Here is a 25,013-nt window from a genome sequence, read left to right on the forward strand (position 1 = left end):
TCTTAGAGCATTCACATTCTGCATTCTTCTGTTTATGGGGACCAAAGGGCTTCTCTGAACTAGAGAAAAACTACAGCAATTCACTGAGTTGGATTGAAAGGAATTATATTCCCCTGATTTGTTCAATTCCATTGTTCTTTCCCATACAGGTCTCGTTAAAACTTTTAAAAGGCACATTTGTTTTGCAGCATGAAATGATTACTTGTACAACAAGCTTCATAAGACTGACCTTTAGTGCCAAACAATGAAGTGAGCTTACCATGTTTAGTGTAATCAGAACAACTTTAAATCATTTTATTATATTCTCTTAAATGTCTCTTATTAAAGCTTGTGATTTCTAGTCATGAAAATAAGGCCAAAATGCTAGCTGTTGACCCACTTCTTCACACCACAGAGCCAGGGCAGCCCAGCTGTCCTTCAGTTGACCTTCAGCACTCTGTACATGCTATTCTGGAACACAGTGGTGAAGTAGGGCCTGGAGTCCTTCAGCAGGAGGCTGCACAAGGGAGGCTTGGCTGCGTTGGACGGGTCCTCCACATCCCAGATCTCAAGCATGCTGCACCCAGGCCTGAACGCAAGCAGACAGAGACATGTTCATTTTAAAAAAGCACATTCAGAGCTGGGTGTCAGTGGATCATGCCCATAATCCTAGCTACTGAGAAGGCTGAAGTCTGAAGCCAGCCTGGGCAAAAAAGGTCTGTGAGACACATCTCCAATTAACCACCAAAAAGTTGGAAGTGGAGCTATGGCTCAAGTGGTAGAGATATAGTCTACCACTAGCTCTAGCTAGTCCTAGGACTGGCACACACACACAACATTCAAATATATGTATATTATTATATATACGTTACACATATGTACATATGTGTTATGCACTCGTGCATCCATGTACATATACATATATAAATTATATGTGTGTATTGAAGACCCACTAAACACTACCTGTAAAGGAGGTGGTGAGAAGCGTAAATTTGTTCAAACTACACTGCATGCACACATGGAAAATCACAATAAAATCTCTTTGTATTATTTATGTATGCTAACTCAAAAACAAAATTAAAAGACACATTCATATACATAATTTATAAGCTGACTTCTAAATTTCCAGGGACTCATTTATTTAATAAATAAAAAATTTTAAAGCATCCTTTCAAGAATCAAGTTCATATGTAGATGGAAAAATGAAATGAAATTGTGTTCGCAGTATTTTCATACCCCACTTAGCCAAAGGAAGTGCCTTGTCCTCATCATTAAGAGTTAATATGCATTCACTGAAAGTTTGCTCTCAAGATGAAATACAAATAAATGTATTTCCCAAGCACTGTTGCCATCTAAATATAAAACATATTTGTAGTTGAAGGAGATGAATTAAAAGCAAAGCTCATTGAATTCCTGATGGATACCCTATTTCTGAGGATAAATTGCCTTGAATTAGCATAAAAATATATAGTCTGATGGAGCAAAAGCAGATTCTCATGCCAAGCTTGCTGGCTTTCCTGCTTTGTTCTTTTGGGTGTCTCCCCAATTGGGCCAAAGGAGACACTGCCTAGCAGAGAGTCACCAAAAATGGGTTTTAATTGTTCCATCTTCACTGAGATATAATGCAATAAAGGTCAGGTTATTCAGTTCTCCAGGTCCAGCACAGCTCTCAGTGCTCTGCTTGCCTCCTCCACTCTCCAAAACACCATACACAAGCTGGACTCAGGGAAAGGTGGGTGCTCTACCACCTGGACCATGCCTCCAGCTCAGTTTGGGTCCCCCCCCCACTCAACATTCCAAAGTCTGTGGATTTCCAGTACCCCCAGTGAGTAGCCAGGTGCAATTCAGGACTCTTTGCTATTTCCACCTTTCCACTTTATCTTTCCTCTCACCACTTTGATTGTGGTGTTTGTTACGCTTTTTCTCTGGGCACATCCATTACACATTAGTGGATCATTCACCAATAGCTTTTAGCAACCTTGAGACGTATCTGACCCACACTTCCATTTTTCTTTTCTTTTAATTCCTTATAGTATTAGAAGTTTTGGTGTATTGGATGACTTAAGGCTGGTCCTAGAATCATTGCAATTTTTCTTCAGCCCTTTTCACCTTTTTTCTTTGAATAGGCTGTGTTGCTGTTGTTGCTGTTGCTGTTTTAATCTACCTTTAAATTCACTTATTTTCCCCGTTTTCACCTAAAATTGGTTGTCTGCATATTTAAAGAGTTTTCATTTCAATTATTCCTTTTATTTCAATTGTTCCAATTGATTCTCTTTCTCTGCTGGAACTCCATGTCTTTACTGCTTGCCATGGCCTTGTCCCTTAGTTCTTGGAACATTATAGCAATGTTCTTCTTATTCCCGTGGGTATGTTTATGTATATTCTTTGGCTGCTAAACCCAACATCCAGACCTGGACCTGCTCAAGTCAGTGTCTACAAACTCCCTCTCTCTTCACAGCATTAGTAATACTAGGCTAGTATATTTTGCACATCTCGTCATTTTTGCCTGAACTGTAGGTAATACACTGCAGTGGTCTGCAATGTGTTCTTTTTAATTCTGCTTTTCAATTTCTCGTGGCTCTTGCACCAGGGAACCAAATCTGCAGGTGTCTCTGACTTAAACATTCCTCCATGTACACAAGTACCAAAGTGTCATGTGACCCTGTTAACTTTTTTTTTTCCAGTACTAAGGTTTGAACTCTGCATCTCATGCTTGCTACTCAGATGCTCTACCATTTAAGCCACATCTTCAGTCCTTTCAACTCTCGTTATTTTGGAGATGATATCTTGCATCCCCTAGCTCCTGGGCTGGCCTGGACATTCATCCTCCCATTTATATTTTGACAGAGTCTGGGACAGCAGGCCCTTAACATTGTGCCCAACTTTTCTGTTGAGGAGTCTCACAAACTCTTAGGCCTAACAATCTCCTTAGTAGCTAAAATTGCAGGTGTGAGTCACTGTCTCGGTACATGGACAGGTTTTTATGAGTTCGTGAAAAAAAATTAATGAAAAGACCTTAAATCAGAAGTCAAAATACTAATAGATGTTACACTGTTTTGAAATTACACCTACTTTCATGATGATACATCTTTATTTGGTTTAAATGATTTTAACAGAAATACCAGGGTAAATTTTTCATATATTTTTTCTCTAAAATAGAAAGTCTTAAGGACCAGAACTACTATAATAAAGAGAAACACGTGGTTTTCCAGTATTCCATTTCCCATGGTATAGAATTATTACTCACTTAGTTCGCACAACACACCATGCTTCTTCTAATACATAGTAGTTCACATGCAATTCTGACAATTTATCTCTCACTTCTTTGGCAGACTTTCGACTATATGCAGAATAAACTGTTTTTGTTCGAGCCCTTTAAATATAAACAACAATTGTAAACAGACTTTAAAATTGAATGCATAAAATTTGCTACCAAGCTCAGATTTCAACCCTCGCTGGACTATCAACATATATGATCCAAAAATAACATAAATTACTTGTGAGCTAGTAGTTTCCTCATTCCTACTTGTATTTTGAGTGCACTGAGACCTGTAGTAGTTTACATTTTTCACTTCCGGCTTGTCTGGAAGTGTATTGGGGAGCAGAACAGCACAGGATATGGAATCTGTTCCACATATCACACCAATGAATCTGCTCCCAGGATAATTGTAGAGGTTGAGTGCAGTGAAAGCATAGATTTCAGAAGGTAATTTCACCTACCTATCTCACAAAACAGGTGATCCAAAACAACCCAATATATATAAGCATACATACATATATATATATATATATATATATAAGCAAATTATATATAGACAGTGGGTGTCTAAGGGACTGTCGAAGTTTAAAAACAATAAAAAAGCCCAGGGCCGGTGGCTCATGCCTATAATCCTAGCTATTTAAGAGGCTGAGATCTGAGGGTAGCAGTTCAAAGCTAGCCAGGGCAGGAAAGGCCATGAAACTTTTATCTCCAATATAACTACTCAGAAAAAAACTGGAAGTGGTGCTCTAGCTCAAGTGATAGAGTACTAAGCTTTGAGCAAAAGACACTCAGGGACTGCATCCAGGCCCTAAGTTCAAAGGCCAAGGCTATCAATAACATAAAATGAATAGAAAAAGTACCTTATAGCTTCTTGAGAAACAAGGATGGTCACCAAAATATGGTATAACAGATAGCTTGGAATTCTATGTTGGATTTTTTTAGTTTTTGAGCATATTACCATTTGTGCATTAAAATTGTTAAGATTGCAAGCATATGGCATGCCAATCATACAACTAGATCCAAAATTTTAGATACCTTTAAATTTTGTTTCTAACGACAGGCCAAAAGTCCATTAATAAGAAATGATTACCTTGACACACTAGATGGATCAAAATAATTTATAAAGCCAGACATGTAAGGAAAGCAAACTTGTAGGCTTCCATGGCTGACAGTGTGCACAATCAGCTAATAAAACACCACTGAAAGGCTGGGAAGTTGGTAGAGTGCTTGCCTCCCATGCATGTAGCCCTGGGTTTGATTCCTCAGTACCACATAAGCAGAAAAGGCCAGAAGTGGCGCTGTGGCTCAAGTGGTAGAGCGCTAGCCTTGAGCTGAATAGCTGAGGGACAGCGCCCAGGCCCAGAGTTCAGGCCCCATGACCAACAAAAACAAACAAACAACAACAATACTGATTTTCATAAAAGCATGCAATATGGAAAATTCATGTTCTTTAAGAGTAGTGCCTCTCTCTCACACACACACACCATGCATACATGGTGCATGCATATAGATACTCATTTAGATATAAGCATATATAGGGGCTGGGAAGGTGGCTCAGTGGTAGAGCACTTGCCTTGCATACATATATATATATATATATATATATGCAATATATATGTGTATATATTGCATATATATACATTTATATATACATATATATACATGTATGAAATGCTTTTCATTGATGTAAGTGGCTTTTGGTATTTTCAGCTTTTTAGAGGTTTATTAATCCTGCTTCAGAGGGGACAGGGACACATCGTCACTTGTGGGTGATTACTGAGATTTTTTCCCAGCATGGCTATGAGGATTGGAATGTGGCATGCTTGCATGTGTTTGGGTGTACCAGTGCCCCATCCCTAGGAAGCAGTGGTGAGCAATGAGTGGGTGAGGCTGCCACACACACACACACCTGCCCACCCCCAGTCTGCATCCTGGTATGGGGCCACCACACCCTCCCCTGCCCACCTCAGGTCTGCGTCCTCGTAGTGAGGGTGGTTCACAATGGGGTGAAGTGTGGACAGCTTGATGCTGGCCATTGTGGGCATGGCACCTGCAAACACAGCATCTGGAAAACAAGGGCCCATGTCCTCTTAAGATGATGAAAAGGAAGCCGCAGCTCCACCCACCCACCATGCTTGAATTCAGATTAGGGCAGATGAGGCCCATTGAAATAATAACATTTACTCTACAGGAGTAACTGGAAGTAAGCATGTGGTCTTTCGGCCTGTTTCAGGTGCTGGTTTGTCTCTTTTGGAAGGTGACTGTTTATGTCATTGTGGAGATTATAATCAGTTTAATCATCTCAATAAAGCTGATCATAAACATGGGTGCATTATTCAGACCTGAACGTGGCCTCCAACCATCCTGCCCTGGTAACTAAGTCACCCTGGCAGCCCACTATTCTGAGATGGGGGTGGGTGGGGGTGGGGCTTGGCCAGGAACTGAAGTGCCCACCACTGCCACGAATCTCAGAAGAGCCATCACAGGTTCCTGGCAAATTATCACAATTCAAAATTGGAAGCACAGCTTCCACGAATGTCTGTTGTTTCTACACCATTGTAAAGTCAAAATGCTGATGCTGAGTGCCAGCGGCTCAGATCTGGAATCCAAGCTACTTAGAAAGGTGGACTAGAGTTTGAAGCCAGCCCTGGCAGAAAATTCTGCAAGACACCATCTCCAATTAGCCAACTAACTGCTGGAATGGAGGCATGGCTTAAGTGGTAGAATACCAGAGGAGAAAGTGCAAGGCCCTGAATTCAAGCCACAACAACAACAAACTACTGTCAATAAGTTGGTGAGTGTATGCATGCACACATACACACCCATACATACAAATACACATATACTCACATGCACACACAAACACTCACATATTCACATACACATGCAGGCACACACACACTCACAAATGTATGGAATGCTAGCTGTGTGTGCAAAGCCAGCTCTACAGAGCTCCACAGCTAACCTACCTGGCCTGGTGTTGTATTTGATCCATTGTATAAGTTCTTCCTGGGGCAAATTTGTGAATTCTCCTATTATGCTCCACTGGTTATGGAGGTTTGTGCAGCCTTGTAACGACATGACAGTTAGAATGCCAAAGACAATGTTCTCAAAATTAACTCTGTAAAAAATCCAGCCAAAGAGCTGAAATGAAAAAAACCATTTATTTATCATTCTTACATGAATATTGCTATAGGGCCAGAGGGAATTCCCACCCTTACAGTCTGAACCAAAGTGGATGACCCTTCAGTACTGATTCACAAATACACCAAATTATCATTGCCCTTTGCTTCAAAACAATACATGTGTTGAAACTGCTGGTGCCAGGATCTTGCTCTCCTCTCAAAAGAATTAAAGCCAAATGGGGTGCTGGCAGCTCACCCCTGTAAGCCTAACTACTCAGGTGACTGAGATCGGAGGATTGTGGTTCAAAGCCAGCCTGGGCAGGAAAGTTGGTGACTCTTATCTCCAATTACACACCAAAAAACCAGAAGTGGTAGCGCATTAAGCTTAAGCTAAAAAAGTTCAGGGAAGAGAGAGAGAGAGAGAGAGAGAGACAGAGACAGAGACAGAGACAGAGAGAGAGAGAGAGAATTAAGAACAGAATATTTGATCTTCCAGTACTGATTTCCAACCATGGGTTAAAATTAGCAAAATTACAGTTTTGAACCAAATCACAAAACATTGACTGCATTTTATGAGCATCTTAAATCCATCTTGACATGTATATTCCTCTCAGGAAAACAGGATCTTAGAATATTTTTCAGCCAAAACTCCAATCATGGATCGTCACTAAGGTTTTTCTAAAAGTGGCAACATTCTCACTGACTTATCTGGATGTTTTGCATTGAAGATGCTGAAGGGAGACCACAACTGATCTCAGGGATCCTCTGAGCCACGCAGAGCCCTCCTAGCTTTGTTAACTGCAGCCATCCCACTCAGTGGGAGGTAGGCTTAGGGTGCTCTGGGGGCTCTGTACAGGAACCCCTGTGCTGACAGGAGGCTCTGTTTGTGCATCCTATGCTAGCAAAGAAGAGGCCAGCCTTATCACTGCCTGTCCTAGACATGGTGGTGGCAATCCAGGCTAACATTTCCAGCCACCAGAAGTCACTTTCTTCACTTTAGGGGGAGTTATTAACACACTTGGAAATTATTTAGAATCGGTAACCTGAGGCGGCTGTGTTCTTATGTTTGGTTGGGACCCGCCCCGGCTGTCACTGTGAGGTAGGCCCATGCAAGGGTGCCTTACCCTTTTGGAACACATCAGGGAGGCCATCACACACATGTGGGGCGTCAAGAAGAGCTTCAGCCTCATGATGAGAATGGCCAGGGCTGTGAATGCCAACAGCTGCAAGGTGTGAAAAACCAGCTGCAAACAACAGAGCAGAGCCATCACTTCCCACTCATTTCACTCAGTAAACACACACACGGCGCATCAGAACTCTTCTTATTCATCAGACGGAAATCTTCTCACCTAAGTCTAAGATTGCTCATTTGTTCACTCACACAGAGTTTATTTTATTCTGTTCTGGGTGCTTCAGGGCCAACACCTGAGTGGTTTCTGCTGTGGGGAAGCCTGCCTGTGACTGTATTTAGTGAGGACAGACAGAATGACAGTCCATGGCAGAGAATACAGTGGATGGGAGTGAAGGGCTCAAAAATCTTGCGAAGGGTGTGAATGGAGCAGGTGGGAAATGAGGTCTTCATTGAAAGAGGCCTTTGATCAAGGGTTTATACAGAGTGAGAGGAGGCACAGGGACCAAGAAAATACATAAAGCCTCACAAGTGTGTGTTCAGCCAACAACAGAAACCACAACGGCACCTAAACCAGCGTTTTGGGTTTTTTTGGTCCATTGTGGGGCTTGAACTCTGGGCTTAGGCGCTGTCCCTGTGCTCTTCAGCTCAAGGAGAGCGCTTTACTGCCACAGCATCACTTCTGGTTTTCTGAGATAAGAGTCTCACATACTTTCCTGCCCTGGCTGGCTTTGAACTGTGATGCTCAGATCTCAGCCTCCTGAGTAGCTAGGATTACAGGCGTGAGCCACCTGGCATCCAGCTAAACCTGGTTTTTTGTTTGCTATTTTTTATGGACCTAGGGTTTGTGCTTCCTGACAGGTGCTCTACCCACTTGATTCAGATCCCCACTAATTTTTTTGGGCTAGCCATTTTGACATAGGGTCTTGTTTTTTGCTTGGACCTGTACTGGAACTGCGATCCTCTTATTCCATGCTTCCTTCACTAGCTTGAATGACAGGCATGTGCCATCACTCCCATGAGCTTGATTATTTTTTAAGTAGTAAAATAAAGAAAATACATGCATTAATTAGTAGGATAACCTGTTTTGATCAGGGTAGGGGTTCTCCTGAGCAAAGGTTTCCGACAAACACTTCCAATTGACATGTTTATGCTATCAACTTCTTGGGGAAATGGTCAGTGGATGTGGGGAAACAAAGCAACCACAAGTTCATGGCAGCCAGATTCTTTTAATGCTCTAAATTACTAATGGTCAACCTAGCCAAATGTTACAGATAATCAATTATTTTCATTTATGAATTTGACAAATATTAAGTTAATGCTAAACACTAGGATGAGATAAAACAAAAACAAAAATAATAAATTGATATGTTTCTGAAATTTTCAAATATTTACCCAGGGCCTAGCAAAAAGCCAATTCATTTCAGCTTCCAGTCTAGGAATTTAACTAAGAAAATAATCAAAACATAAGGAATTTAATATCTAACCGTGTGTCAGAATTACTAATGTATATTTTGTGTGTGTGTGACTGTTATATATATATATAGTTTTAATTATCTTTAAGTAGTTGTACAAAGAAGTTCCCATTCTACAAAACAGTATATGAGTACAAAGTGTCTGACAATATTGTCACCCATCTCTCTTAACCCATCTCTTCTCTCACTTTTTTTCTTTAATTGAGATTAGGTGATTACATAAATTTCACATAGTTCACAGTATTGTGGAATAGTGATAGTTAGAGTCACAAACACATTTTAACTTTCACAAGGCAAATTGTCATTATCATGTCTATACAGTTTGTGAATTCTATGAGCTTTGACATTACAAGTCATTTTTCCACATCAGGTGATGTTTACATTTCTTTCCTTTTGCTTAGTGTAGGTTGTTCCCACTTATTCTGTTCCTATCTCTGGCTTTTCTCTGTTGCGTGCATATATCTACCATATACATGGTCCAGAACATGGAGTTATTTAGCAATGATATGACAAAATGGGTGGCTGTCCTTTGTTGTTGTATATTTTTTAATGGCAAAATGTAGTGACCAAAACAAGGAGGAAATAACAAATCACTGCTTTCCATAAGCATGGGATCATTGAATTTGCAAGTTAAGAGATTGTTGAGTAGCAGGGGAAGTTTTCCAATATAAAAACTATACATACACAATGCTGGCTCTGTAAAATACATAAAAATGTCACGTTATCATGTATGGGGCAGAGGGAAAAATGCAATAAGAAAACACGAGATGACTAAAACAAGGATATAGGTTGACCCATTGTAACAATGAGATGTACAAGACACTATGTTGAAAATGAACTTTACAACTTCAGGGGGTGGGGAGGGAGGAAGAGGTGAAGAGGGGAGGGAAGGGATGGTAGGGGGGAAACAAAGGAGGAGGTAACAATGCTCAATAGGAAATGTACTCATTACCTTACTCAGGTAACTGTAACTCCTCTGTACAGTATTTTTACAACAAAAATATATTTTTAAAAAACATGAAATGAAAGAGCAAATGGGCTATTTCCAAATGGTAAAGTCTCTGCACTTTCCAAATTGGCTTTCATTGAGCTCATTACTGCTCAATGGTAGGAGCCCAAGGTAGGGAGATGGATGAGCAAAATGACCCCTCCCACAGTGCTGGACAATCCAAGCACAATGGATATGAACTGGGTTCAGGATTCAGCCTTGAACTCAAATTTAACAATCAAGTCTACAAGAGAGTAAGAGGAGACTTTACCTCACCATGTTCCAGGAGCTGTTTTCTGGAATAAAACACAAATATTCTCTCCTTACTGAATGTCCACTGTGACATGTCTGCACACATGTAACTTCATTGATCTGTTCTTAGATTGTCCAAATGTGATTCTTACTAAACTACTTTAGGAGCAGACAGCGCCACTAAAAGCGGTAGTCGTTTAAAAGACAAAATTGACAGGCATCATATTGAAGGTAAATGAAAATACATATCGTTACGTGAACAACAGCCTCTCCTTCCGATGATCTGTCCGCATTCACTGAGTTCACACCTCATGCTCACACCTTGTGACCCACAGCCCCACTGCACATATTCTGTGAAGTAGAAACTCCATCAGTGTGAAAAGACCGCAGCACTGGAGGAGGCTCACTCCCCTAAACAGCACTGGCTACCGGGACAAACGCTTACCTTAGTGGAAGCATCCAGAGATACTAGTAGAGTTTAGGGCATGGTGGTCATCCATGATCGTAAACACGGAATACTAAGATGATCGTTTACAATGGTCAAGCAAACGTAACATGGTGAGGCATAATAAGAAAATCATCTTTCTCTCCTTGTTCTCTCCACTGACCACACACAAGGACACAAACATCAGCTCCTTGTCCAGCAGATACCAGGGAGGCTACAAGCAACCCCAACTTCTGGGACTGTTTTCTCTCAATGATTGTGGCAAATGCCTATTCTCCTTGTGGTTGAAAGCACTCCTCTTCCCACCACACACACACACACACACACACACACACACGCACGCACGCACTCACACATGCTCACACACACGTGTTCACATCCATGCCCCTGAGGGAAGAATTCACTCTCTCACATACCTGCAGATGCCATGCACCCCCACTCAGTCCCCTCTCCACACCCTCAACACCTCTCCTGGCCCCGATCTGACAAGAGCAATTTAGGGTAATCTATTACTACTTTTATTCCAGGAAGTGATTTCCACGAATGCTCTTATGTCCTAATTAGCTTTTCTGGTCATCACACAGCCTCAAAAATATAAGCCCTAAGTACAAGGCTCAGGATCTTCATAATTTTTCTTTAAATCAGAAACTTGTAAAATCGAATGTCCTGTCTACAAATACAAAGTGGGATTTGAGAGGAGGCTTTCACAGGAGGGGGGGAGGAGGTTTCTGTTTCATTGCTTACTTCCCGAGGCCTGTGGTGACTTACCTCTGCACTAGGCTATATTCTGATGGGGAAAGTTTACGCTTTGATTCTAATCATCTTACTGAAATGGGTAAAAGAATGGAAGGCAACAAATAGTTCTGAACAATGAATGTAGAAAAAATGTTACGAGTATTCAGAAAAACAAATAATCCCTTTTCTGAAAGTTTTTTTTAATAGCATGGCCAAAATAAAAATAAAATAAATCTGATTTTAATTTGTAATGATTCCTAATAAATGTTACTTAAATGGGCCTCATCCATCCTCATTTGAATTCAAGAACTATAGTATGTGGAGCTGGGGCTTCCTTCCCAGTATCTCATGAAGACATCTGGCATCCCAGATGCTGGGTTTGCAGGTGCCAAGCCTACTATGACTAGCACCAAGCTGTCACACCCCACTGAACCATCTTATTTTATCAGCCAAACTTTGAGCTATTTCACAAATGTGAGGGTCTCTAAAAGTTTAAATACATAAAGGATACATGTGAAAAACAGTCTTGTTTTAAAAGAGAAACATCTAAATTGGGTTCCTATCTTCTATTGTAATCACAATATTGAAGTTCAATGTACACTCGTTTGAAAATTTAATATTTCCATAGGTTATTGAATGATTAGTGATATATTTTTAAAACTATGTAGTATAATTACCTTTGGTAACTGTTTGCTGATAAGACCCACAAGACGTCACGGACAGTCTGCAAACAGAATTACAGCATGAAGCACTTTTAAGGAATGCTGCTATTTTAAATGATCTTATTAATGTAATACAAACACCTCACATTAGACAGACACTTTTTAAATGTTAGCATGAGGTCTCAAGGAGAATTTAACATGATAGACTCTCCTCTCTTCCCTTCCTTTCTTTCTTCCTTCCTTCCTTCCTTCCTCCCTCCCTTCCTTCCTTCTGTCTTTCTCTAGGTAACCCAACTTAAATATACTGTTAGGAAAATAACTCTCAGACCAAGAAAATATGACACTAAAATGTTAAAGATCATTGCTTGATATTGGTTTTTTTCTTCTGTAAAAACAAGTGGTTGTGTAGAAAGAAATGTTAATAGCTGTACAAATTCCCCATCTAAGCTAAATAGATCATGGCCTCTTTGACTGTGTTTCATATTGGAAATTGCTAATGTTGTCCCTCTGCTCTTCTGCCTGTCCTTTCAACTGCCACCATCGGAATTCTTGTTTTGGGGGTGGTTGCTTGGTGTTTGCACATCTGGGTCCCCCAGGATTGTCCAAGACAGAAGTGTACACGTTTTATTTGTCTAGAAAACCTACAAGTGAATTTCGTATCTAGTGGATGACTGACTAAATCCTTTGAAATAGTAAATGCAAGCTCTTTTAATAATGGTCCTTTCTATAGAACAAGGATAATAGTAGATGATAAAGGTAGAGTAGATGAAATTTTTCAGATAAACTCTGCATCCTAAAAATAAAAGGGAATGCTGAGCAATCAGAAAGTGTTACAATCTTTATCTTAATCCCCAAAGCAACTGATAACAATTTAAATACCTTTTTTAAGATAAAGTAGGTAACCACCAAAATAATTGGGAGCAGTAATGTCTTCGTGTACCTCAGGGGAGTCTGAAATACAGCAAGTTATTCACAAGAGCCATTACTGATCTGTGCACTGCATGAGGACAAGCCATCCCTGGTGAACACCACTTTGATATTCTTAGCAGACTATGGATTCCTTAATTTCCACAATCTAAATATTTTTAAAAATTACAAAATGAACTTTTAAAATTCAATAATAAAAACTAGAAGCCTAAAGTTAGCTGTGTCCATTATTTTTAACTATGTCTTTAGTTTTATAATACTACATCATTTTAACAAGTATCGTTTCTACTAACCCGTGAGGCCCACATGGTCATTTTCTGTGTTAAAACATTGCATTCTATTCATGAGTAAAAGCAGGGCCAGGGAGGAAGGAAGTGAGCCAGAATAATAAGTGAAAGTACCACTATGTAATCAGTACTATCAGATAAAAGAATCCTCACATCAACTATTGGGGCAGGGAGAGATTTGCTATGTCAATAAATTATCCGTCCCTTAAATAGCAAGAGCAAACCATTTTCAGTGACAGGTAATTTCTGGTCTAGTTTACTTTCCAAACAAATAAAGGACAGAATGACTGAATGGTGGGATGGATGAATAAGAAGAACAGGCAAACTTTCACTATTACATTAGTGTCTGAGTAGGCCTGGGCCACTGACCACTTTCTCACTTTCTATGAAGGACAGTCTAAAGTCTTGGATGGAGATTGGAGCCCTGGAGGAAGAGTGCTATGAGTCACTGGTCTCCGGGTGTTCTGAGGCAAATCTTTGAAGCTTTGTTTCAATTCCTCTGCAAACGAACAAATTACCTTCAGTGATCACAGAAATCTCTTCCTGTTCTCCATCTCATGATCCTTCCTAAGGGAGGGCAAGACCCGGCGGCTCACGACTTGAGCATTTTTTAAAGGATGACGAAAGTCAAGCTCCATGTATTCACTAGGACTCAGTACCAATATACCTTGCTTGGTAATGCCCTGGGAAACCTATTCACTGCAATAAGACTGAATGTCTTTAAAATGGAACTAAGAATTTGGATTTTGCTTTTCTTGAACGAGGCCTGGAAGATGCTCACAGCTGTTCTGTCCTGCAGCGAGTATCTGGGTTGTTGTCCAGCGTGCCAGCCATGTTTTCTGTTTCCTGTTGTTTGCTTTAACCATCAGCTGGGATAGTTTAAGGTAGGAACCTCAGGGGCTAACAGTTACTGATTTTGCCGATAAAGCAGGGAAAGGAGGCAAGCATGTTATGATTTTTTAAAAAACGAAATAAGGGGCTGGGAAGGTGGTTCAGTGGTAGAGCGCTTGCCTTGCATGCATGAGGTCCTGGGTTCGATTCCTCAGCACCACATAAGCAAAAAGAAAAAAAGCCAGAAGTGGCGCTGTGGCTCCAGTGGTAGAGCGCTAGCCTTGAGCTGAAGAGCTGAGGGACAGTGCCCAGGCCCAGAGTTCAGGCCCCACAACCAGACCCAAAAATAAATAAATAAATAAATAAATAAATAAAAATAAAAAAATGAAATAAGAAACAAGTTTGGTATTTCTGTTTAAAAACAAGAGGGTTCATGTTTAAAGTAAAAGGAAGGCACACAACCTCATCACAGCTGCAGAAGAAGAAGGAAAAATCACACCAAAGAACACAAACATCCATACCGCCCGTTCCATGAAGTCAAACTCAGGAGCGCAGGTGTAGATCAAGGTGTCAAAGTCTGTGTACCTTAAGATTCTGGCAGCTATCAGGTCGCTCAGGCGAATCTGGATGTAAAGGAAGAAAAATAATTCAGGTTGCAGCTATGACTGTGATCAGTGAGAACTAATTTGCTGTCAGAGTAAAAAACACAATAGGTCAACCCAAAGTTACACAGACATGTCTCAAAAGCAAACCAACATGCAGCGAACCAGATTTTCTCGAGCTGACATAAAAAACAAACAAAAAAAAATGAAGAGAAACACCAAAAGAAAAAAAAACAGCAAAAGCAGGCTGGAAAACTAAGCAGAGAAAATGAGATAAAACCAGAGTAGATGCTGGCTGGAGTGAAATGAATGGTATTTCATCATGAAGATTTCATCACTGGATCATTCTCCTCCTGGAAGCCAGCCCATTCTGTCTCACCTCCCATCACACACTGCAAATCATACCCAAACTTTGCCCATATCATCAGGTCCAGGAAGACTCCTGTGCTGACTGCCTTTCTTCTGGCCACATCTCAGACACACATTTAAGGACACAATGGCACACAATAACCCAGCTGCCCTTATTTATCTTCATGGCCTGAAAAATTCACACCACTAGCCACACTCAAAGTGGACAATCCATTTTTCTACTTCTATTTTCTTACTGCCTGCTGTCAGGGAGATAATTATTTCCATTGTATTTTCAGAGAGCTAGACTCCCTCCACACCCGCCCCACCCCCTGCCCAAGATACTTGGCAAGTAAACTATTATTTTAAATTTGTAAAGAGTTGGGTGACAATATTGACCAATTCAGGAAGCAAAACCACAAAATCACAGACCAACTCCGTGGATAAATAAATAACTTAGAAGATCTGAAAAATGGTTTCTCATAGTGTACAAAAGTAAAAGGTAAGAATACTAAGAAAGGAAGAAAAATGGATCCAGCATACTAGCCAACAACAATGAATACACTCAGCACAACAAGCCACTAGTCACTCTTAGCTAGCAATAAATAGCAAATGGGAGCTGAGATTGAAGTGAACCTGCCTACATTAAAAAAAAAAAATTGTCCATCATGGGGCTTGAACTCAAGGCCTGGGTGTTGTCCCTGAGGTTTTTCACTCAAGGCTAGCACTCTACCACTTTGAGCCACAGTGTCACTTCCATTTTTCTGGTGGCTAATTGGAGATAAGAGCTCCATGCACTTTTTCCTGACTGGCTGGCTTTGAACCATAATCCTCAGATCTCAGCCTCCTGAGTATCTAGGATTACAGGTGTGAGCCACCAGTACCCTACATTTTTGTTGGAAAGGCCACCGCTTGATGTTGCTGAGGGCATCCTATAATCCTGTGATAAAGTTGACCGTTTCTGTATTAGACAAAGCTGTGACTGGATGGCACTATTTAGTAAACTTCTTACTACATTATTGTACAATATACCCACAAATGCCTATATTTCAACATAAAATGCTAGAACCAAATGTAAATTCATGCAGTGCTTTTCATCCCCAGCTAGTTAATTAAGTAAGAAGTTCGGCCTTGCCCACAGCCACTGTATAAGACATTAGCATAAAACAAACAGAAAGCCACATGTTTTCTAGGAAGTGAGAACAGAGACTTCTAATATTTTCTTCTTATATAGTAAGTCTTCCAAATATCAAATCACACCTTAATTTTAGTCTACAATTATAAGTAAATAGAATGATATTGAGATGTTTAAGTGTTTTTATTTGAAAGCTGAGTATGAAGTGCTAATATGTTAATATCCACAGTAAATTGAGAAATTATCATTGAAACAAATGACTGTAATTTACTTGAAACATTAAGTACTAAAGAAAACACTAGGAATAATATTTTCTTCCCCTCAAATATCAAGCGTTCATGGACACTTTCATTCTAGAGGTGAAAACATCACTTCAGGTTTTATCATGATCACTAACTAGCTTGGGACCTTGAAGAAATGGAAGCCTCTAGCCAGACACTAGTGTCTCCAATTTATAATCTTAGCTAATTAGGAGGCTGAGAAGAGGAAGATTGAGACTTGAGGCAGAAAAGTCCCTAAGATTCTGTCTCTATAGAGGGTAAGCTGAATGCATTGGCCCATGCTTGTAACCAGGTGGGCAGGAAACCTCAAGCAGGTGGATTGCAGCTCACTGCACACCAGGGGGGGAGGCTCAATCTCCTTCTAGAAATCACCAGTAAATGCTGAGTCATGAGGCTCTGAGTTCAAAGTCCAGGTACCACCAGGAAGAAACAAAAACAACCACCACCACAACAAAGAAATGGAAACCTCTGTTGAATGAAGAGATGAGCATTTTTGAGATTTTTTTAATCCATGCTTTTGGCAGCTTTTTGTGTAACTGGGAAGAACTTACATGGTCTGAGACACCAAAGACTTTAGATGTCAGAAATTTCAGAATGATGGTTCCACACCACCAACAGCCGCCTTGAACAAGCTAGAAAACAAAACAGAAGCCCAGAGTTAAAAATGACAGTAAACAACTAAAATGTTCAGTGGTACATAACATGATATGGAGTTTACTCCTACAAGCGGTGTTAAGTACGGATGCTGGGCTCAGAGGAAAGGATGCTGCTGTAGAAAGTTCTGTTGTTCAGGAAATAAGTGAAATTGATAACCCTGCTATAAAATGCATAACAGGAGAGCCTATATATTATAGAGTCCAAAGGACATTGTAGAAAGTTATTTCTTTTCAATCTGCAATGGATAGGGATTATATGTTTATATATTTATTTATTTTCTACTTTTGTAGAAATACAATTCATGAGTCCCTCTTTAAGAATAGAAAAATAATTTGAAAATTTTGTCGTGTGTGTATGTGTGTGTGAATGTGTGTGCACACACGTGCGCACATGCATGCGCTCACGCACTTGTGCATGGGCTAGTACTGGGGCTTCAACGCTGAGCCTGGGCACTGTCATGTAAGCTCATGTCTCTACCACTTGAGTCACACCTCCATTTCCAAAACTCTTCTTTACAAAAGAGAATTTTCTCTTTCCTAAAAGAGAATTACGCACTAAAACTGACAAGGAGGTGCTCATGTGTTTGTGGTTGTTCATGTTTTGACTCCCCTGGCCTTAAGCACACATAGACTCCTGGAAAGCCTTGGGAAAATGGCAGCCATCTAAAATCAAAGCCCCACACATGTCACCCGACTACACTAGCAGAAGCAGAAGACAGACAACTATGAACTTCACAGTTGCTGCAAGTAGAAAACAAGGAGAGCAAGTTCCTCATCTAAGCCTTTCTGGAGAATGAAGGGAGACCGCCACAGCACAAAGAGAAGGGAGTGATTGACTCAACACTGAACTTTCTCTGAAGCCTTGGGTGACTGGGAATGGACTTTCCAGCGCCTTGAGTTAAAAATGGCGTGGATAAAAGACATGAAGCTCAGGAAAGCATTCTTCCTAGAAAGAAAAGAGGGAGGAGAGACAGAATAGTGCCCCCTGGCCAAGACCTAGTAAATGGCAGAGGAGGCTGCAAGGGGAAGTTAGGCATCCAGCAGGGGCAGTGAGAAACAAAAGTGAGATGCAAACAATGTCAAAAGATAATCTCTGACTGGAGAGAGAGAAAGAGAGACAGACAGACATATAGAGAGGGAGAGGGAGAGAGAGAAGCTCAGAAAGCAGAAGAGATCTCTTGTGCAGAAACAAAAGCTGAATAAAGCACAAAGTAGTACAGAGATAAAAATGTTGATTATCTGGATTTGATCGGCATATACTATATACACATACTGAAAGTTCATTCTACCCCAGAAATTCATACAAGTACACGCTAATCAAACAATGCTAACTACCTTGATAACACTGTATGCATGTCTTGAATTATCACATCATATTCCATAAATTATATATGATTTAAGGAATTAGTGAAAAGACTGTAGCCTTCAAAAAATACCACTATTTTATTCATCTCACTGTTGACATCTGTCAATCACCTTTCCTTGTTTAACTTATTTTCCTCACCCTTATTATGACCAGTGGTTTTCATTTGAGCCCGGTTCATTCTGGGTATTGGAGTAGAGGCTATGGGTTCTAGTCCAGCAGAGGGTCCCCTCATTGTTTGGTGGAGCAATCCTAGCCTTCTTTTCAGTATGGTTGTGACGATGACAATTTAGTCTTCAGGATCAGCGTCATGCCATTCTGGTCAGTTGAATTTACCTGATGGCTTCTTCTCGGTCCTCACCTTGGCTGTCCATGGAAGAAGCTACTTCCCCATCCTCCTGTCATTCGTTGGAGGGTGGGAACACCAGAGTTGTGAAGCAGAGAGATTATCTTGGCTGCCTTAATGTCAGTGAGCCTGACGATCCATCCATCCCCACTGGGGCCACTGCATAGACGTCCATGAACAGATGGCCTTAGTGGCTGCCAGTGTGTACATTATGAAAACCCCAAAAGCCAAAGCAATCCTGAGGCCCAATGCTGGATGCATCTCCAGAAAGAGCAAAGCAAAGGCAAAACGGTACTGACACAGACACTGACTTGTAGACCAGTGGGATAGAATTAAACACCAGAAACAAGCCCAGACAGCTACAGCTGTCTGATTCTTGCCAAGAGAGACAAAAATATACACTGGAATATAAGGCAGCCTCTTCAACAAATGGTGCTGCAGAACTGGGAAATAAATCTGTACCTAATATACATCCAAGAGAGGGATAATTTCTAGACTATATAAAGAACCCCAAAAACTCAAACACCAAAAGAATCAACAATCCACTTGATGAATGAGCAAATGAACTAAATGGATAGTTCTCAAAAGAAGAAGCAAAACCAGAAAATAAACACATGAAAAAAATGTTCACCATCTTTAGCCATCAGGGACATGCAGATCAAAACCACACTGAGATTCTGTCTCATACCATTCAGAAGAGCTATCATCAAACAAAAGCTTTGGGGCCTGATGGTGGAGGTCTGTGATCTCAGCTAATCTGGAGGCTCCCATAGGAGGAGGATGTGAGACTCTTTCCAAAAATCTAAAAGCAAAAGAACTTGGGGGAATGACACAAGTGGTAGGGGACTTGCCTAGAGTGTGTGAGGCCTTGAGTTCAACCCCATGGTACAGAAAGAAAGGGAGAGAAAATATACAGAAAAAGAGAAAGAACGAATGAAAGAAAGAAAGAAAGAAAGAAAGAAAGGAAGGAAGGAAGAAAGAAAAAAAGCAAAAAAGAGAAAGATAGAGAAAAAAGAGGAGGAGAGGGGAGGGAAGAGGAGGGGAAGAGAGGAGAGATCAAAACAAATGAAGAAGAATGTCTTCTAAAGACAAGAATCACTGTTCTCTCATAGTTATGGAATTTAGAGGGAAAAGTACATGAAAGCATGAGGAGCACTAAGGATGTGGGAGAGGAAGGGAAGGGAAGGGGATAAGACAGAGGCTAGGAGGGGTGTGTACCATCTAGGTACATTATGTGCGTGCATGGAAATGTTTTAATTAACACTTGTTAATAAAGTACTGTGTTAAATATGCTGAACCTCACCCAAAAGTTGAGTTCAGACACTCCCATCCTTTGAATTTTGCTTCTCTTTAGTATAATTGCCTGAAATACATTTTAAAAAAACAAAATTAACACATATTATGACATGAAATCACTGTATGATAAAAATTACAGAGCCATACCCTTCCATACAAACTCCAGCCATTTTCATCCTTCATTGGTGAACTTGTCAAATTTGGGCCATGGTGAGTTTCTTGGAAGTGAGAGCTAAATGCGTGGTGTATGAAAACGTCACCTCTTACTTCATTCAGTACCTTCCGAGTCACACTGGGCATGTTACCCAGATAACTTCTCTGAGAAGCCAGAGAAGGTAGGGGTCCCACCTTGTCACTCTGAAAGTGACACGGTATGGAAACGAACACAGCATGGAGACGAACATGCGTGAGGTTTCTGTTGTGTGTGAGAGGGAAGGTGAAGAGGGTCATCATTGTTGGATTAAAAAGGAAGAGGAGGAAACAACCATGTCATAACCTGAGTAGCACCTAGTGAGTCCACTGGCGGCCAGCAGGTGGCAGCACCTCTCACCACGGGGATCTAGTGCAGAATCTAGGGTGTGAGGAGCAGTTGTCAGCCTGGCTCAGTCACCACATGACTAAGGTGAGTCACCTGGCCAGGTGAGTGTCATTGGTGAGAGGAAGGTACAGAAGTGTTGCACTCGCTCTCATTAATCTAGCACTGCTGGAAGCAGTTTGGAAATGCACTTTGGAAATGGCAACCAGAGACCATTCAGGCCCAGGTGCCAGGAAATCAATCCTTTGGCAATGTCGCATGTTTTGATCAAGATCTGGATTGCCCAGCCCTGTCATCTATTTTATTTTATAAGCATTTGCTCATTTCCCAAAGATCAAATCCAAACTTGAGAGACGAAGCTCCCACAGGGGGAAGACATTAAAAGGACCAAAGTCTAGGAAGGGATTTGAAAAGTGACAAAAATGTTTAGGACAATAGTTGTGTCACCAGGATTAGCTAAATAGCCCACAAGAGTGGTTTACAAGAAAATAAGTCGTGATTATAGTACGTTGTTTTTTTCAGGTAAGTCGAATTTCCTCCTGATTATTTTTTAAAATATTAACTACGATAGTTTTGAACTATATTATGCTATTTTTCAGTGGCGAGGCAGAGAGAAAGCCGTGTTTTGGGAAGGGTTTCACACGAACGATAACCAGAAGAAGGTTCGTATTTATGCTTCTACACTTCCATCAGGCAGATAAACCTGCTACTGGACAGGTTTACAGGGGACACTTCCTGAGTTCAACATGCACTCACCCACGTCATCAGCAGAGATGAGGAATAATATGAAGTTAAGTACATTGGATTTCCAAACATCAAAATGAAGCAGAGGACAACTGAAACCTGAGAAAGGAAATACAAAGACATGCTCAGTAATTGCGACGTGCCCATACAGCACATGCAAGGAGGATGAAGCTGTATCTCAACACACAGGTGTCAGAGAAGACGAATGTACATCATAGAACTCTAACTCACTGCCAGCTATTAAAGTTCAAGATCATTCATTCTACAGAGTAGAATTCGCCCTTCCCTCCCCATCTGTTAACTTGCAAAAAAATAAAGGAAGATTTTTCTCAAACTCTGTTATTTCTGTAGTTTCAATGATGGAATAACACGAGAAGGACTTAGTTACAAATATGAGCTTGTCTAACTTCACTTTGACTAAAACCCAAAAAAGAAGCAACACTATTTTAGTTGCATAGTGTCACACTCATGCAAAAGTGTTTTTAAAAAAATCTCTGACAGTAAGGGAGAAAGGCAGTTTCAAAACCAGTGACAATAATAGGATACAGAAATAAAAACACATTAAGGCTTTAAGGAGTACAATACACCAGCAGCACCATTGAAAGTATAACGTGCAAATTGTGTGTGTCCACTTTCCTTTCTGAACACTGTCACAACCATGTCATTGCTACCATCCCAGAAATTGCCCCGGAAAATAGTTAGTTGTGTTTGACAGACTCTGAGAACTTATTCTAACATGTCACTTATAATTTTTTTAAAACATTACCATGTTCATATAAATGATCTTCTGGAATTTGCTTGGCTCAATGTATCCGACCACATACATGGGAAATAATGAGGCTATCTGAAATTTAAAGAAATGTGGAAGTGAACATGTGGAAAAATATTTTTTGGGGGGTCCGGTTGTGGGGCCTAAACTCTGGGCCTGGGCGCTGTCCTTCAGCTCTTCAGCTCAAGGCTAGCACTCTACCACTTGAGCCACAGTGCCACTTCTGGCTTTTTTCTTTTTGCTTATGTGGTGCTGAGGAATCGAACCCAGGGCCTCATGCAGGCAAGGCAAGCGCTCTACCACTGAGCCATCTTCCTAGCCCCTGTCACCATCAGTTCTACGCAAAAGGAAAATTCTAATAGGTGGGGGGCATTCTCTGGACATAAAATCCCATGTGGAAACAGACCCAGGAAGGATACAAGAATTAACGGAAGAAGAAACATGTGAAACCTAACCAAGTTTCCTGTCTTAAAGAATAAAGATGTGCTGGGCAAGGATGGCTCAAGCCTATTGTGGAGAGCTGCCGGAGCCGCGACCAAAGAGGCTGCAAAAGCAAAAATGGCAGGGCCGCGTGGTGTGGCTGCGACCTAAGATGGCGCGGGCTCCCGCCTTCCGTCTTCCTCGTGACGAGTGCTCTCTGTAAAAAACAACTCCTTATATGGCTATGACCTGGCTCCTAGTTTGCTTCCGTGTTTGCAGCCCTATCAGTATATGCCACATGGCGCTTCAGGATTGGCCATCCAGGAGGCTTATAACCGGAGCGTGGGGGCGGATGGGAAGGAGAAACAAGGAGAAGCAGGAGAAGCAGGAAGAAGCGGGCAGGAGAGAAGTAGGAGAAAAGAAGCTGTAAACAAGGTCCTGAATAAACCGTCTGAAAGAAGGATCTGTTGTCGCGTCATCCTTGCGGGTCGAGGCGGTCGCGACACCTATAATCCTAGCTACTCACCAGGCTGAGATTTGAGGATCACAGTTCAAAGCCAGCCCGGGCAGGAAAAGCCGTAAGACACTTATCGCCAATCAACCACTAGAAAACCAGAAGTGGCACTGTGGCTCCCGTGGTAGAGTGCTCACCTTGAGCTGAAGAGCACAGGAACAGCGCCCAGGCCCAGAGATCAGGCCCCAAAACTGACAAAAAATAAAAATAATGATGTGATTTGTGAGGTTTAAAGAAAATAAGAACCATGAAGTGTGCCTGTAGTCCCAGCACTGGGAAACTGAGGCAAAGCCAGCCTGGGCTATTTAAAGAGACCGTGTCTCAAAACAAAAACAAAAGCAAAGTAAGGAAACGTCAAGAGAGGGGGTTAGACGTGGATGTGTGGCTCAGTTGGTCAAGTAGTAGCCAATAAGCGAAAGCATCAGATACCAAGTTCAGGTCTGGATCTTGGAGGGCGGGAGGGAGAGGAGGGAGAGAAGGGAAGGGGATAAAGGGAGAGAAGGAAATATCTAAGGAGGGAGGGCAAATTGCAGACACCTTCCTGTGTCTTCCCTGTGTCCTGGTGGACCATCTCCCCTGGCTTTAGGAAAAGACAAGCTCAGATGAGGGCATGAGAGGAAAAAAATGTAGGCAGTCAGACTACTTCAACCTCTAAGAGAAAGGAGTAAACTGTACTCAGACAGAGCTTAGAGCAGGGCAATCCTGAAACTCAGGGTCGAATGGGGGGCGAGGTGAAGAAGGGAATCATGCTCAACACAGCAGTGAGATTTGATCTGGTTCTGTGGGAGGACTCCTGCTGGGAAGGAGGAGGAAGCACCTAGCTCCCCTTGGAGGGTGGTGAGCATGGGGCAGAGGGACGGCGGCCAAACTTTTCTGTCACTTGCTTCATTCCCCAGCATCTCCCCCTAGGAACTGGTGGAAGGGAGTTGTTGCACAGAGTAGTGCACCCATGCCCAGAGAGGCTGTGGCCGATGTGCAGACCCTGCAATGCCCTCCAAGCAGCCTGGAAGGAAGATGGCGCTCCAAGTTTGCATAACTTAAGGGACTTTATGTCTATTGCCTAGTAACATCACAAAGCATTCAACAGGCACTTGGTAATCTTATATTTCATCAGACCCAGGCTGTGTGAGGCCCCTCTGCCCACTGGAAATCCATCGGCAGAGCAAAGAGCTTGAAGCCATCGAGGTTTGCAATGGCACAGGAAAGGTCTGCGGAAGGACCAGAATGGAGGACAACTGCCCGGGTAGGAGAATGCTAATTACTGGCATCCTTACTCACGGTGATTTCCTAGTAATACCAATAGTTTTGCTTTGCATATCAGTCATGACATCAACTGGGCTGAATGACCCAATTAAAAGGCAGTAATAGATAATTACCCTTTCCTAAAAGACTAATTATGCACAACTTACCAAAGATATACCTAAAAGGAAAAGACACAAAAAATGTGAACGCTAAAAACACCAACCCCATCAAAAAACCAAAACAGCCAGGTGCAGGTGGCTCACGCCTGTAATCCTAGCTACTCAGGAGGTTCAGATCTGAGGATCTCGGTTCAAAGCCAGCCCGGGCAGGAACGTCCATGAGACTCTTATCTCCAATAAACAACTCAGAAAACCAGAAGTGGCACTGTGGCTCAAGTACGCTAGCCTTGAGCTGAAGAGCTGAGGGACAGTGCCCAGGCCCAGAGTTCAAGACCCACGACAAACAAAAACAAACAAACAAAAGATCCTACCACTATTCCACCACAGCCAAAAGCAACAATAGCATTACGTAGCAACATGTCATAAGAATGAAAGGAATGGGCTGGGAACGTGGCTCAGTGGTAGAGTGCTTGCCTTGCATGCATGAGGCCCTGGGTTTGATTCCTCAGCACCACATAAGCAGAAAAAGCTGGAAGTGGTGCTGTG

At 41.6% G+C, this 25,013-nt stretch overlaps 1 protein-coding gene across 1 annotated transcript in view; it reads right to left on the reverse strand.

Moving 5' to 3' along the window:
• Positions 1 to 417: 417 nt before the first annotated feature.
• The window catches only part of LOC105999963 (probable C-mannosyltransferase DPY19L2), a 51,920-nt gene continuing 27,324 nt past the window's right edge, over positions 418 to 25,013 (reverse strand). Inside the window, exons 10-22 of the mRNA XM_013035133.1 lie at positions 22,170 to 22,247; positions 21,416 to 21,502; positions 20,132 to 20,191; positions 17,015 to 17,095; positions 14,619 to 14,720; positions 12,932 to 13,003; positions 12,068 to 12,114; positions 10,230 to 10,254; positions 7,491 to 7,610; positions 6,211 to 6,385; positions 5,207 to 5,306; positions 3,227 to 3,352; positions 418 to 568 (exon numbers count right to left, since the gene is read on the reverse strand). Of these exons, the coding sequence (XP_012890587.1) occupies positions 418 to 568; positions 3,227 to 3,352; positions 5,207 to 5,306; positions 6,211 to 6,385; positions 7,491 to 7,610; positions 10,230 to 10,254; positions 12,068 to 12,114; positions 12,932 to 13,003; positions 14,619 to 14,720; positions 17,015 to 17,095; positions 20,132 to 20,191; positions 21,416 to 21,502; positions 22,170 to 22,247 (1,224 nt within the window). The remainder of the gene's footprint in view (positions 569 to 3,226; positions 3,353 to 5,206; positions 5,307 to 6,210; positions 6,386 to 7,490; positions 7,611 to 10,229; positions 10,255 to 12,067; positions 12,115 to 12,931; positions 13,004 to 14,618; positions 14,721 to 17,014; positions 17,096 to 20,131; positions 20,192 to 21,415; positions 21,503 to 22,169; positions 22,248 to 25,013) is intronic.

This window comes from Dipodomys ordii, unplaced genomic scaffold, assembly GCF_000151885.1.
Source record: "Dipodomys ordii isolate 6190 unplaced genomic scaffold, Dord_2.0 Scaffold205, whole genome shotgun sequence".
Lineage (NCBI taxonomy): Eukaryota > Metazoa > Chordata > Mammalia > Rodentia > Heteromyidae > Dipodomys > Dipodomys ordii.